This window comes from Thunnus thynnus, chromosome 1 (genome assembly GCF_963924715.1).
Source record: "Thunnus thynnus chromosome 1, fThuThy2.1, whole genome shotgun sequence".
Lineage (NCBI taxonomy): Eukaryota > Metazoa > Chordata > Actinopteri > Scombriformes > Scombridae > Thunnus > Thunnus thynnus.
The window spans coordinates 24,832,108-24,846,071 of record NC_089517.1 but is presented as its reverse complement, the minus strand read 5'-3'; the positions used below and the strand labels follow the sequence as shown (position 1 = coordinate 24,846,071).

At 39.1% G+C, this 13,964-nt stretch overlaps 2 protein-coding genes across 2 annotated transcripts in view; both read left to right on the top strand.

Annotated features, from left to right (window-relative positions):
* The first annotated feature begins 153 nt into the window (after positions 1 to 153).
* krtcap3 (keratinocyte associated protein 3) lies at positions 154 to 5,481 on the top strand. Its single transcript, XM_067592599.1, has 6 exons — positions 154 to 290; positions 1,462 to 1,646; positions 2,263 to 2,322; positions 2,453 to 2,650; positions 2,803 to 2,937; positions 3,276 to 5,481. Exons 1-6 carry the CDS (start codon positions 278 to 280, stop codon positions 3,345 to 3,347), a joined length of 663 nt encoding a protein of 220 aa, XP_067448700.1. The 5' UTR covers positions 154 to 277; the 3' UTR covers positions 3,348 to 5,481.
* A 1,096-nt stretch (positions 5,482 to 6,577) lies between these two features.
* LOC137184666 (frizzled-3-like) overlaps positions 6,578 to 13,964 on the top strand; it is a 32,755-nt gene continuing 25,368 nt past the window's right edge. The window contains exons 1-2 of the mRNA XM_067592555.1: positions 6,578 to 6,870; positions 7,924 to 8,840. Coding sequence (XP_067448656.1) covers positions 8,496 to 8,840 — 345 coding nt within the window. The 5' untranslated portion in view covers positions 6,578 to 6,870; positions 7,924 to 8,495. The remainder of the gene's footprint in view (positions 6,871 to 7,923; positions 8,841 to 13,964) is intronic.

The following is a 13,964-nucleotide window of genomic DNA, read 5'->3' as shown; positions in this document are numbered from 1 at the left end:
TGTTTCTCAAACTTATCTGTAAAACGATGTCAAACGAATCAGATCAGGTGACTTATACAGAACTTGCGAGGATAATACAACAAAGAAACTTGTAATAAATGTCTGAAATGCCAGTTGCGCCCCTCAGCGTCCAGCAAGCCACAGGTAACAGGTGAGTTTCGTGACGTCACACAGGAAGTGGACATAGGTACGTCCCTGTGGCTTGGTGGTGAGCAGTCGCTTGGAAAATACGGACGTAAGTCAGTTTATTGAAAGGAAAACGTCTGGTCTACTAGAGATGTGCAATTTTGGTGAGTGATGCCCCTATGACATATTTTTGTTGTGCTAGAAAAACGCCTTTGAATCACTAGAATCAGGTTTATATGTCCGATAAGTTTCCCTCCACGGGTGTAAATGACCATAGGCCTGCAGGTGCACTTTCATTTTTAAAACTGTATTCCTACATGTATTATTGTGTGTATAACATTAATTTACCTGGTTCATTTTAAGAGGAAATTAGCTGTCAACATTTAAAGAGACCGACAATAGCATAAATCAATACTTCAAACGTTTGAGAAGTATCAAATCTTTGTACTTCTTCCTCCCATCTGTGACTCACTCAGTACACAAGAGTCACTAGCATGTAGCCTTTGTATGCAAATACATGTGTCCACCCCTGCCTCCTTAACAGCAGAACAATACAAGTTCAAATGTGGCTGGGAAAACCACAATGACTTCTTTAGAATTAAGTTAATCAGAAACCTGAACAATTTCTGTCCCTATTTAACGAGCTGCTAGTATGCATATGTAAGACCTAAAAAGGAAAAGTTTATCAGTGGAGTTTTCGTTTGTTGCAAGTGCATTTTGTAATGTTTAACATTTGAAGGCGTGTACATTTGACTTTCTTTTAGCAAATAATCGTAATTTATGCTGATGCAATGGTCTAATAATTCAATTTCATCTTAGTATATGCATCAATACATGGAATAATGTATTTGCCATTGAAATTAAATGTATTTGGATATTGTTGATAACAATATACATACATACATGTGTGCATTTAATATGTTTCCATAAACGTATGTAGGAAATTAACGAACAGGGGAAAAAAGCTAGTCAGTTAACATATCATGTCAACAGAGACACAGAATAAATGAATGTACTGTTTTGTAAGCAAGGGAAAGAGGTGTTGCTTTGTAGACACCTGATGGAGAATTTATCGGAGATGTACAGACGGGTGACAAATTAAAGGAAAAACTGTTACAGGACTGAATGCTTGACCCCTACAGTGAGGGGATCCGGTGGCTCTGTTATGCTGTGGGGGGCATTTTGCTGGCATGGTTAGGGTCCACTCCAACACCTTATTAAGACACTTTATGTTTGTTTTTCCTTTAATTTGTCACCTGTCTGTATGTTAACTCAGAATGTATGGCTGTTTTGGTATAATCAACATAAAGTACTTCTTGTATCTCTGTCAACCAGATAAGGACAAAGGGCCAAGGAGGCTGATGAAAAAGGGGTTAACACTCATCCTGGTCGGCCATATTAACTTCATCCTTGGAGCTATTGTCCATGGCAATGTCCTCCGCCACATTTCCAAACCCGGCCAACAAATCACAACAGAATACACTGCAACCAATGTCATCTCTGTCACATCTGGCCTGCTGGTGAGTCAATAGTTAAAGTATTCATACTTTGCTTCAAAGTCAAATTAGAAGTTCAGGAGAGGAAACCAAAAGGCTTAAAGTTTGGAGAACTTTCAAAGGCCAGTCTTGGTTCACTTAATATATTAAATTAAAGTAGCATTCACTGCATCAGCTCTCTGTGTTCTGTACATCAGACCAACAGTATAAATCAAAAGTGATTTGCTCCATCAGTGCGGCATTAGTGTTGTGTATTTTCTCAAGCAATCAAGACTGAACTTGTCTTTATAAGAGAGCTGGTTTTTCAAACAGATCACTAGTTGCTCAAGGGCAGATTCATTACAGAGAGCTATCAGATAAACTGCCAGTTGTTGATGATGAGATGGTGATAAGGTCATGTGTCTTTGAAATATATATTCTGTTCACACATTAGTACACAGTATGTGATATATTTGCCCTGTTACTGCTTTTTCACTCATTGTCATTAATTTAAAAATCTGTGTTTATTCCTTTCTGTCTGAAAACGCAGCCTCACATCCTTTGAGGCGGGTTTACGACTTGTGGTACATAATTTAATAAGCCCTGTGCCATGCCAAAGTAATGAAGCTAAAACAATCATCTTGTCTTTTGAATCTTACAGAGCATTGCCACTGGGATTATTGCCATCGTGGTGTCAAGGAACCTTCATGTCTTCAAACTGGTAAGAAATTTAACTTAACTTGAATCACTGATATAATCAATTCACTCATTCTGTTTTTACTAAACAGTTCAATACACCTCCCCTTGTTTGTTTTATTTATTTGTACATGATGTTGTCTCTGTCTCTCCAGCAAATAGGACTTCTAATTGCATCATTCTTCAACGCCCTGCTGTCAGCAGCATGCTGCACTGGACTCCTCTTGGCCATCAGTATCACTGTCGCACACAATGGACAGGGTTTGATGCTAGGATGCAACAATACAGAGGTTCCCATTGACGCTCGGTCACCTATCAGTGCCCAATGCCCGTTTGATACAACACGGATCTATGTGAGTCTAAACTTTCCTCTTAAAATATGATGATTGGTAGGGATGTACAATTGCAGTTGTTCAAGTAATGTCTGTTACTCCCAAGTTATACTACAATTTAAAGCGTCGCAGGATGGTCATGGTCAACCTTGTAGTGTTATTTTATGTCTCAGGACACCACCCTGGCGCTGTGGATCACTTGTTCTGTGTTGGCAGCGGTTGAGGTCGGCCTCTCTGTCTGGTGCTTCATCGTTGGATTGGCTCTCAGAGGGCTGCCACCCTGTGGGAACAGCTACATCAAAGAGCAGGTGTGTGTCTGTGTGTGTGTGTGTGTGTGTGTGTGTGTGTGTGTGTGTGTGGGTGGGTGGGTGTGTGTGTGGGTGGGTGTGCTTGAGGATGTAAGTGTGGTGTTTGTCTGTCTGAATCCATGTCTGACTAAGACGTGCGCGCGCACACACACACACACACACACACACACAAACACACACTTGGTCTTACTCAAACACACATACATGCATACAACTTCCCCACACATACCTACTCCTACTGCTGGATCTGTCATACTCTGCTCCTCTAAGTCAAATGAATATGCAAACACTCTTACTTACTCTCTCATGATAACACAGACTAAAATTCTCTCTTCCAGTTGGAGGAAGAGGCCGGGTGCTCTCCCCACAGCCGACGCCTTATTGGACGGCGCTTGAATCCTGATGCCTAACTGTGTTGACTAGCACAGCTAAATCCCAAAAGGCATTAATGCAACTGTGTTCAGAAGAGTAGATTTTAACCTACAGTCAGCTAGGTGAGTGTCATTGTATATGTCCCTCAGGAGTGGGATTAGTTTTAAGAAACTGGTTCTTACTTTGTAGTATCATAGTGCCATGTACACTGATGCACAGCTGGGTTACCAAATGGCTCTGTTTGCTTTGATTAAGTGTGGATATATATATGTGGAAGCTACAGTAAGATATGAATAGTTTCAGTCTTATCAGAAGCCATCTATGGCTGTTTGGGTTCAGTGGACCAAATATGTCACACTCAGCATGTCTTTCAATATGAAGAAACCTTTGTTTTTGATGAAAGTTCATTTTTATATCAAGCAAAATATGTTAAGTAATTTTAGCTGAATTTAGGTATATTATAACTTGTATGAACACTTACTGTTTGGTCAAATACCAGATACTAAACTAAGCTCTACTCATCAATCTTTATCTACAAACATTTTGCTTCACACTAGCTTTTCATGTACATTGACAAACTGTTATGTGGGGTCATGTTTTATGATGTTTTTGCTACCAAATAGTGATTTTTAATACTATGTAGATATAATATTAGGCTTTAGATTGAATCGGACACATTAAAGCGCACTTCTTGAAAATGTTTCCTATCATGAAATACGAAGGTAACAGCAGTCATATTCATAATGTTGTTGTTGCAGCCTTGTCCTAGAATTTCATTTAAAAAATGCTTCTGAAAGAAAAAGATTTTAAAGGCTTTGTGAAAATTTAGGGCTGAAAAGCTGCAGGGGATTTAATCAAAAAGTATTTTTAAGATTTTTAAATAATTATTTTTCTTTGTCGCTTTTGCCTCTAATGAGACATTTGAATTGATGAAATGACAAGAGAATTGAAGGCTGGCAAAATCAAATCTTTTTCTGTGTTTGTCCCCAGAAGGTTTCATCTTTGACAATTCATACATCTCAGAAAGCTAAAAGACAGCGTTAAGATGATATTGAGAATATATTTAACTGTCTGAATTGAAAGCCGTGGATGATTGGATGGATTGAGTACATTTGTGTACATGCAGAATACTGTTGGTCAATGTCAAGTGGGTCCATATTAAGAGGTTAAACCAGTATGTGGGCCAGCAGCCTCAGCTGCTGCAGACCCCCCACTTCTCAACAACAGAGAAGATCAGATCAGATCAGCCATGAAACAGTTAATCTAGTGCCGTGCTCAATCGTGTGGAAGGGAATCATAGCACAGAGTCCTAATCCTGAGGCTGTAAGGGATAAATATTGACATAGTGTTGACTGATACAATCACAACAAATCTGTGTGGTGGTTTCTGTCAGTAGGACATTGATGCCCCACTGTAGACTGTAGAAATTAGTATTTGAAATCACAAGATGAGTATTAGTTTTGCAGAGAATTTGCAGAAACTGGCTTTTTTGAAACGTTTGAGTGCATTATCAGTTAAATTTTAGGGATAGTGTTTGATGTTAAGTAATGGATGTCCTATATCTGAGGGTTATTTAGTACATTTGTAAATTTACCACAATTCTTTTTTTTTTCAATTTTAAAAAACTTAAAATAATGACTTTGATTATCAGTGATTAAAAAATGAGCTTGTTCATTTTTTCTTGAAATTGATTTGAATTGAAAACCTATTTACACTCCTTTAATTATGGTTGACTCCCTTTCTCTGCCCTCGGTTACAAAATGTAAAATAAAATGTGTCAACAGTCTATATACTCAAATACATCAATACATTAATGCTCCACATATTAGCAGACTGTGTGTAGAAGATGTGTTTCTTACAACTGCACTGACTGAAGTATTTTGCTGTCTTAATGTACGTTTGTCAGGTTAAATGAATAATCTAAAACTTTTGGTGCTTGTATTGTTGTTTTCAAATGAGAAATTCAAACTCTTCATACAACCTGAGTAGGACAGTCTCACTGGACATCACTCATTTTCCTCTGAAATCAGCCAAGTTGTAACTTGATAACAGCTGTTAAATACTACCTGCTTTAAAAAAGACAAAGGTGCTGCACATATCATTATTTACTTTGTTTTTTTAATATCATATACATTTGTTGTATGATTTTAATAAAGATTTTTAATAATGCTACCTGAAGTAGTTTTCCTGCTTTTAGTTGTCTTTGTTTATCATCTATTATCTATATTTTTGGTTCACATCTTTGTTATTGGAAGCCTGATGTCCCTCCTTGCACTGAGCCGCCAAGGGAGTGAGTTATTGCCTCTGCCTTCACTTCAGTGGAACTTTTTTTTTTTTCAAATTGGTTTTCACTCTTTGTGACCTGTCTCGTGCAAGGAGATTGACATGTAATATGGGAGTCCCAGGTGGGATCACATTTAACCCCAGAAAGGCCTTCAGAATGACCTTGAGAATAATGCTGAATCTCATCCTGCAGCATTTGAGATCTTGAGCACAACAACGAATGACAGAAATGTAGTCTGGTCACAGAATCTGTATTTAGCTCCATTAACACCAAAAATGTAAAAATATATGCCTTTTAAAAATGTGAATGTCAAATTAAGATGAATATAATAATTCACAAATAAAGACCCTGTCATCCCCTTTAACCAGAGACAAACCGGTCAAATACACATATACACACTACTTATCTGCTCTTTGTGTTGTCCACTTGGACAGATTATAGGACAATGATAGCCCCCAGCATAGATGTGTAAAAAGCCCCTCTCCCAGCTAACCTCACCCCACTGCCAGCATCTTCCCTCTTTTCCGGTGATGTTTTGCAGGTAAACCATAAGTATACACTGTTGGTTAACCACTGTACTCGATGAAGATGATGAGAAGCTGCCAAAATCTTCAAGAGATTCCTGCCACAACAAACCCAAACTGACAGTCCTCTCCACAAATATTATGCAAGAATACTACTCAAAATATAGGAATTCATCATGCAGTTATATTTTCTCAAGGCATACTTATTTGACTCTGAGACTAAATACTAAAAGTGTCAAGAGACCAAAATAATCAGAGAGATCTTTTTCCAAAGAAATATTTTAATAAAACTCATTTCAACCAAAGAGTATCAGGGCCCCCTGACTCTTGCGCCCCTGAGCCTGTGCCAGCTGTGCCCATTTGGTAACCACCGTGGGTTCAGATATACTTAAAATTAATGATCATTAAAAACACACATTAGATTATCTGACTCCTGGCCTTTATTAAAATGAAATAAACTGAATTTTCTAGAGCTATAGCCAACAATTAGGCCCTACCAACCACATGTTTCATTCAGTATTCTTAGCTTATACATTTATACATAGCCTACATAACCTACAGCATGTCCACAGCAGCATGCAATGTCCAGTGGGGCCAATTTTGTCATACCTCTGCGCGCTCCCGCTGAATCCGCGCTCACGATGTGTCTGCTGCACGCTGCAGGCAACCAGCTGCAAACAGTGGAACAACGAACAAGTGCTGCAGTGGACGGAGCCGGTGGAGCCGAGCAGCGCTTTTTACCCTGCACACAAGGTAACGTATTTGAATTGTAACGCTAAAGAGGAACTATTTGATTCTTTGAATTTATTATTGGAGTTGGACAATAAATGATATAAAAGGAATCATGTGCACAAACAGCGCGCTGTCGGGCTGAAGACACCGCGGTGACAAACAGATTGATATATGCGCTCAACACTGATCCTGGCGTGTCATGGTGTTTGGTTCTTGTTCCAGTAAAACGAAGATGCGTAGCTCCTTGAAGACTACCTTTTGAAGACGCTGTGCTTTTTAAAACTAGCCAGGTTTTCCTGGAGAGAAAAGGAGAGCTAGACGTTAACGGCTGTGACATATAACCGTCCACCGGGTAACGTTACAGAGGTGCATTTTAACGTTATCAATGTATTAACGTTAGCTAGCTATCAGTGTTGCTGAGGTTTTATAAAATAGTAAGTTAGCTCGTAACGGTCGAGCGTGAGCTGTTTGGCGCAGGTGTAAAAAAAACAATCAAAAACAAAAAACCTCGACTAATGAACACTTTCATGCGTTCTTAGATTAAGTTTTCTAATTTTGTTTTAAGTTTAAGGTATTGTCCGTCAAAATGCCACCGAGTCGCGGTGTGAAACATCGCAGGGGAACGTTACTGTTGCCCGGACAACCTCACACTAACGTGCGAGTGGGGGAGTGTCTGATCATCCGCAGGTGTAACGTTCACGGTCACCGCCTGAAAACCTGCTGTGGTTGTGGTTTGCTTTGAACACGTTTTCAGTAAGTCTGCAGTATAAACTGTGTGAGAACCTGCAGTAACACCACTCGTTTGAATACACTAGCTTACTTTCCACACTAGAGACAGGAACTGATTATGAGCCTGCCAACACAGGCAGTTATAGTATTTTAGAAAAACACTAACGCTACCTACCACCACACAGGCTGGTGTGGATTTCATCAGTCATTTTAATCCCCACTTGTATAGAGAGACAAGGGTGTGGCTAATCAGAGGCAATACATGATACAGTACAACTTTACCCTAAGCAAGCCCTTTCTGCTTGTTTGACCATTAGGCCTTTCTTTGTTTTTGTAAACCTGCAGGACCAGCTTGAGGAATCTGCTCCAGTGTGGCAATTGAATGTAGAAGACAGAAATCTGACAGATCATTTGGAGGATAATGCTATATTGTGGATTCAACCTCTGATGATTCTGTAAAGCGTCGCTGGAAAGGAGAGTGAGAGGAGACAAAAGGAAACCAACAACTAGGAGGAGAGTCTGCCGGTGGAGCCATTATCTCAGGGACACGCACTCTCTTTGGGGATGGAATCCGGGGAATCTGTCTCCCTGACCAGGGGATTACCACAAAGTGGGAAAAATGTTTTTAAAATGAGAAACAATTGAATCTGTGCATTTAAAAGCTCCTTCAAAGACATCGAACATAAAAAACAAAATACTACAATGGCTGGTGAATTTGAGGACTGACACAAGCAGCAGCTCCGAACTTTTAGACCTGCAGATGAGTTGGGACTCCATCACATGAGCAGATCAGGGTACATATACAGAGTACACCTGCCTCTTTGTTGGTAGTGGATTTCTTGTTTTTCCCTTTAGTACTGCCACTAAAAATGGACTCAGTTGCTTCTAATGTGAAGAAGCCTTGAAGCAATCCGTGCATGTCCTCAAGGCTAGATAGCCTGAGCCACTCTGCAGAAATGTCTAACATTAAAATGCAAGCCTCAGCTGGAAGAGGATGTATGAAAGACTGGTTCTCCAAAACTAGAACAATCTCCTGCCGACAAAAAAATCATGTCTGTTTTCCTTCCGTCCCTCTCTTCCTACTTCTTTTTTGTCTGGTTGCTCCTGCTCTCTCCATTCATATGGAGTTCATAGAGAGCCACAGTGAGTTTAGCTGTGAGCCCATCAGACTGAGAATGTGCCAGGATCTGCCTTACAACACCACCTTTATGCCCAACCTACTGAATCACTACGACCAGCAGACAGCCGCACTAGCCATGGAGGTAGGTAGCTTGTGTGTGTGTGTGTGATTCAGGCGGTGCATGCATTGTGTGTTTGCGTGTCGCAGCACATGGCGACATTGGATCGCTGCTGCAGTGAATGAGAGAGGTAGAATTACATGCTGTTTTTAAAACATATGAACTGAACTGTATTTTTATGAGTGTTTAAAATGTGACAAATTGAAAATCAACACGTCACCACTTACAGTAAATGCTCAGGTCTGTCTTGGTGATATAAAGCATCAGCCTGCAAGGTTTCACACTGCAGTGTCACGCACCTGCTTAAAGGAAACAAAAGGAACTCGAGAGCTCAGATGTGATTACATCTGTGAAGACAATTCCTCAACAAATGTCACAACAATACAGCCTGAATCAGTATTAATCACATTAGACAAATTAGTGGTGTTGTTTACGTAATACCGGCAGTGTTGTATTTTCAGCTCTGTATTGATATAGTCAGATCACAGAACATTTTTTTACACTATACAATCTGTCACCCAGCAAGACTTATGCAAATCCTCCATATCCTTTATCCTCAGAGCACACAGATAAGGTTTGCACAGAAACAAAGGAGGGGAATTGTTTGACACCAAGAGAGAAACAGGTTGCTATTTTAAATATTTCCCCAAAATGCAATGAAAATCTTTATCAATAGGCATGTGGATACATGGAGCTATACTTGGAGTAAAGTTGCTTTCACAAAGGCGTGGAATATGAAAGAGTTAACAGGAGCAGTGAATCAGTTGAGAAAAGGTGATAGTCAATCTACCCTCCTCATGTTACAGCTCCATCCCCTCACTACATGTAACTGTTCCACGTAGACGTGCTATACACAGATGAATGTGTGTGTACTCACCGGAGCATTCATGACCTTTCTTGAATGTAAACCAGTACCTGACAGACAGGAGGTGCTATCTGAGCGACAACAGCAGCAGAAATTTTAAAAAAAAAATGTAAAAAAAGAGAGCAATTATGTGATTGATACTTCCAGAGAAATGTTTTTTTGGGGGTTTTTTTGCTGATAGCCAGGACAGGGGCTTAAAAGAACAGAGGAAAAAGCTGTCTGAGTAGTGCAATAGTAGACACACACTATCCATCTATATCATGTTACGTCTCTTTCCTACTCCTTTGTTACTCCCTGGAGAGGGAGAAAAAACACAGAGGAAGGTGTTGCTCAATAACTAGACCATAATTGCCTGTTTGCGGCAAATATTTGTTAGAAGCAAAGGCAATGTGCTGCACTGTATTAATTAATTTCCTAGTATAAAAGCAGATTGTTTATTCCATACAAACAATAAACGCAAAAACAAAATCTTTACAGGCAAGGCCCAGCCTGTTTTAATGGGAACCTAATGTTGCTAATATCAAGTTCTTTATGTCTCTATCTCCTTTTAGTATGTCATGTCTTTGTGTCAGTCTTCATCCATCCAAATGTCTTTAGGTCTCAGTCTTACTACACGTAGTGATTGGCATAGTTTAACTCATGTTTTGGCTACCATGCAACTGTGGTTTATAGTTTGGGGAACACTGGAGGGTAACAAATACAGTCAGTCGAATTAAATGCGCCTCCAGCTGTTCATAGTTGGCATATTAAACTACCCCTGTTGAAAAGCAGATGAATTCTGACAAGGCCAACATTGGCTGTGCACTTTGCGTGTTTAATCTCGGGGGACTTAGTTGATGTTTAGGTAATATTTTCTTTTCTCATGTCAAAACCAGATGAATGTCGGCCAAAAGATCAAGCCAAAATTCTCTGTTCTGCACTTTGAATATTAAATCACAAAAAGGGATTTTCTAACATTTTCTCATGTCAAAATGTGCACTACAGGAGACTGTCAGGATCACTGCTGTCAGGCTCTCCCTTTTTCCCCTTTGGCAAATAGAGGGATTTAGAAAAACAGCTTTATTTCGGAGTGACAACCGTGTGTTTTGAATTCGCTCAGTGCATTTCCAATGGACGCTAACACTCCCTTTGTCATAGGATTCACTCAGCACATCAACGACCACGCAAGTGTTCAAATCAAGTCGATTCCCCAGCGTCATGTCAAAACATGCTGTGTCAGGGATTGTAAGAAGCGTCTGTTGTTGAACTTGATTTGACCCAGATGAAGAAGTAGCCTTGTAACTGACACCTTCAGTCCCTGCAGTCATAGAAGAGACAGCTTTCTGAAGATGGTTGAGTAGCAACATGAGCCCTGTTAGTTTCCCTGCTCTGGTCTGCTTTGACCAGGCATGGTAGTCCTGGTGGGAACCCTGCAGGAAATTAAATAATATCTCTCATGGGACACTGGCTATATAATAGCAACTACAATAATCTCTACATGCATGTACACCAGTTTATGTGCAGTATAAGAATATTAGTGTAGAGCTGCAACAAATTGATTAATCATTTACGTAATTTTTTAAGCAAAAATATCTGGTTCAAGCTTTTCTTTGTTTTATATCATTGGAAACGCAATATCTTTGAGTTTGGGATAAAAAAAAAGACATTTAATGTCTTCACCTAGGACATACTGAAAATGTGCTGGACAATTTTCAGTATTTTCTGACATTGTATAGACAAAACAATTAATCAGCTAATCAGAGAAATTGTCGGGAGATTAATCGATAATGAAAATAATCATCTAAATTAGTTTATTATATCTGTGCTAGAAATAGTATTGTAACAACAAGGGACTTTCTGTAAGATCTCTACATTTAGTTACATGTAGTGCTGAAAGAATTAACAATTACTAAAGCATAGTAGGCTCGTCATTTATTAATTAAGTATGTAGAATATCATTAATAGTGAATTTTGCTTTCATTTTCTTTATCTTTTAGACAGGAAGCTAATATCCCCATTGAATTAACATCTACATGTACTCTGTCAACATATATTGTCATCATGAAATCATATTATCTTTGAATTTTGTGTTAAATACCAACCAACAGGAAATGTGTAATTCAAATGATTCCCAGCAGGGAATACAGCATCTAGTTAATGCAGCAGATTTCCTCTTTCTGTATGTCTATGTACATCTGCTTTTCCCCCTTCTAAAACTCACTGGGATTCACTGGGCTGATGAATTTTTGTGCCCTTGTTCATAAAAAAAAAAAAAAAAAAATCAGTTATCAACTGTCACCAAGTAACTGTGGTCCAGCAGCTCAGCTGGGCTAACATCTGGAGGTCAACAAAATCAATCAGTTACAGGCACTCTGTGTTTAGATGTGTTCAACAGGAGTTATTAAGGTTTGGTGAAATCTAAATAGATGCGAAGAGAAAAAACCTGTTTGTTCAACCTTCATGATGAGTAATTTTGGTCTATGTCAAAGTCTGTCAAACTCAACTGTTGTTTGGTCAGTGTAAAAACATTATAGCTTAAATCTTTGCAAACACTTTTTTTCAATGAAGATCAACCTGATGGAACAAACTCTATGAACTCTATTAACTCTATTCAAACTCGCCTTACAACAGAAGATGCCTTTCATTAAAAATATAGAAGTCTTTTATCAAGTGACAGTTGAGACGATGAGTGGTTTCAACACAGATCCATTTGCATGTGTGTGTGTTTGGGAATTTTACCTCTTGTAGCAAAATGTAAAATAAACGACTGCTGCCAAATCAGCGTGAAGCATTTCAGATGCCTTAACGAAACTGGAGCCATTGTCAGCAGCTGTTGTAGTCACATTTTGGGTCAGATCACATGATGAATGTTTGCCTCAGTGGCAAAGCTTTCGTGTCTTGACTAGTTGGATCATTCTGAGCTGCCGTGTTTCTTTGATTTTTGTCGTCTTCAAGTCATAGGTTGAGACATATTCAAACCCTGGATTCAAAACATTTTTAAACCTTGCTCTGTTTTGAAAAGTGTGGAGTTTTGCACTTGTTGAATCTGTAGTTTTGACTGATATTGCTTTTTCTCGCTTTTCATTTTAGATGTCAAGCTAAGCCAAAAATGCATTATCCCTGAGTGTGTGCACAATTAACGTACAAGGACACATTTATTCAGTGTTTGAGTGACAGGCTCGTGGTAGAGAACAATATATTTCATGTGTGTAATTGATGAGGTACACTAGCACTTCCTGTGTGTGTGAGAGAGAGAGAGAGAGTGACAGGAGAGGTTAATGGTGCCAGCTGTCATCTCTCACTAGCGCTAACTAGCTGCTAATCTCTCTCTCAGTTCCACAATGAAGACATTGATTCCCACAGACCAACCGCCACCCCATCTGCCACAATAGTCAATTAAACCTGAGCAAAAAGGGTGAGAGAGACTGAAATATAAGAGGGGGAAGGGAGAAAAGAAGGGAAATGGATTTAGAATGGCCGAATGTGCGAATGGTCACGTTATTTCTTTGGGAATATGTCTGTATGTTTGAGTGTGTGTCTGTGTCTGTGTGTGTGCTCACATGCATGCTTTAATGTCACTTAGTCCTATGGCCTGTACTGTCCATCTGCCACAGCATGTTATGGTTCCCAGAGGATGCGCTGTTGGTCATGACAGTATTTTAGGTCTATGCATGTTAGACACAGAGATGTAGACATATGACATCAATGGGATTGTGTTTCTATACTAAGAAACAGGAACTGCTCACATGAGTTAAACGTAATATCATATAGAAACATCTTCCCAGCAATGCTTGAGTTTTTCGAAAGCTTTTTAGTTTAGTTTTTTCCCTAAATTACATATAAATGTAATGTTTATATTAGAATGATATGTGGCCTGACAGAATGTAGAGTAACACACTTGACATACTGTATAAGAGCTTGTTAATAATTCAAATACATTACAAAATGTCTTGTTTAATTGTATTTAAGAGATTTCCGTACAGTTATGGACAAAAGAAGATGAAAGGAAAGAGAGGACATTTTTATGAGTGCACTGTGCCCTTAAACAAAACTGAAGACAGGTGTGAAACAGAGAATGAAACAGAGCCCATCATGCCCATGATTGTCCTTTGTTAAATATATAAATAAATAAATATGCAGGCATCATTCTAGTTGCCCTGCCTGAGGCCTTCGGAGCCCAGATGTCATCTTTGCCACAGAGTTTCCCCATGAATTAATGGGTAGATATTTTGCTGTCTGCATTGGAGTGTTGTTTTTGTGTCATTTTGGTGAGATAGATTTTTTTAGCCATTAACAATTTAAGA

What these genes read in the sequence shown, in the direction of transcription:
- krtcap3 (XM_067592599.1), top strand. An exon ending in CTGTCACATCTGGCCTGCTG is followed by an intron (nt 1,647 to 2,262) that starts GTGAGTCAATAG and finishes TGAATCTTACAG; the next exon opens with AGCATTGCCACTGGGATTAT. An exon ending in ACAGCTACATCAAAGAGCAG is followed by an intron (nt 2,938 to 3,275) that starts GTGTGTGTCTGT and finishes TCTCTCTTCCAG; the next exon opens with TTGGAGGAAGAGGCCGGGTG.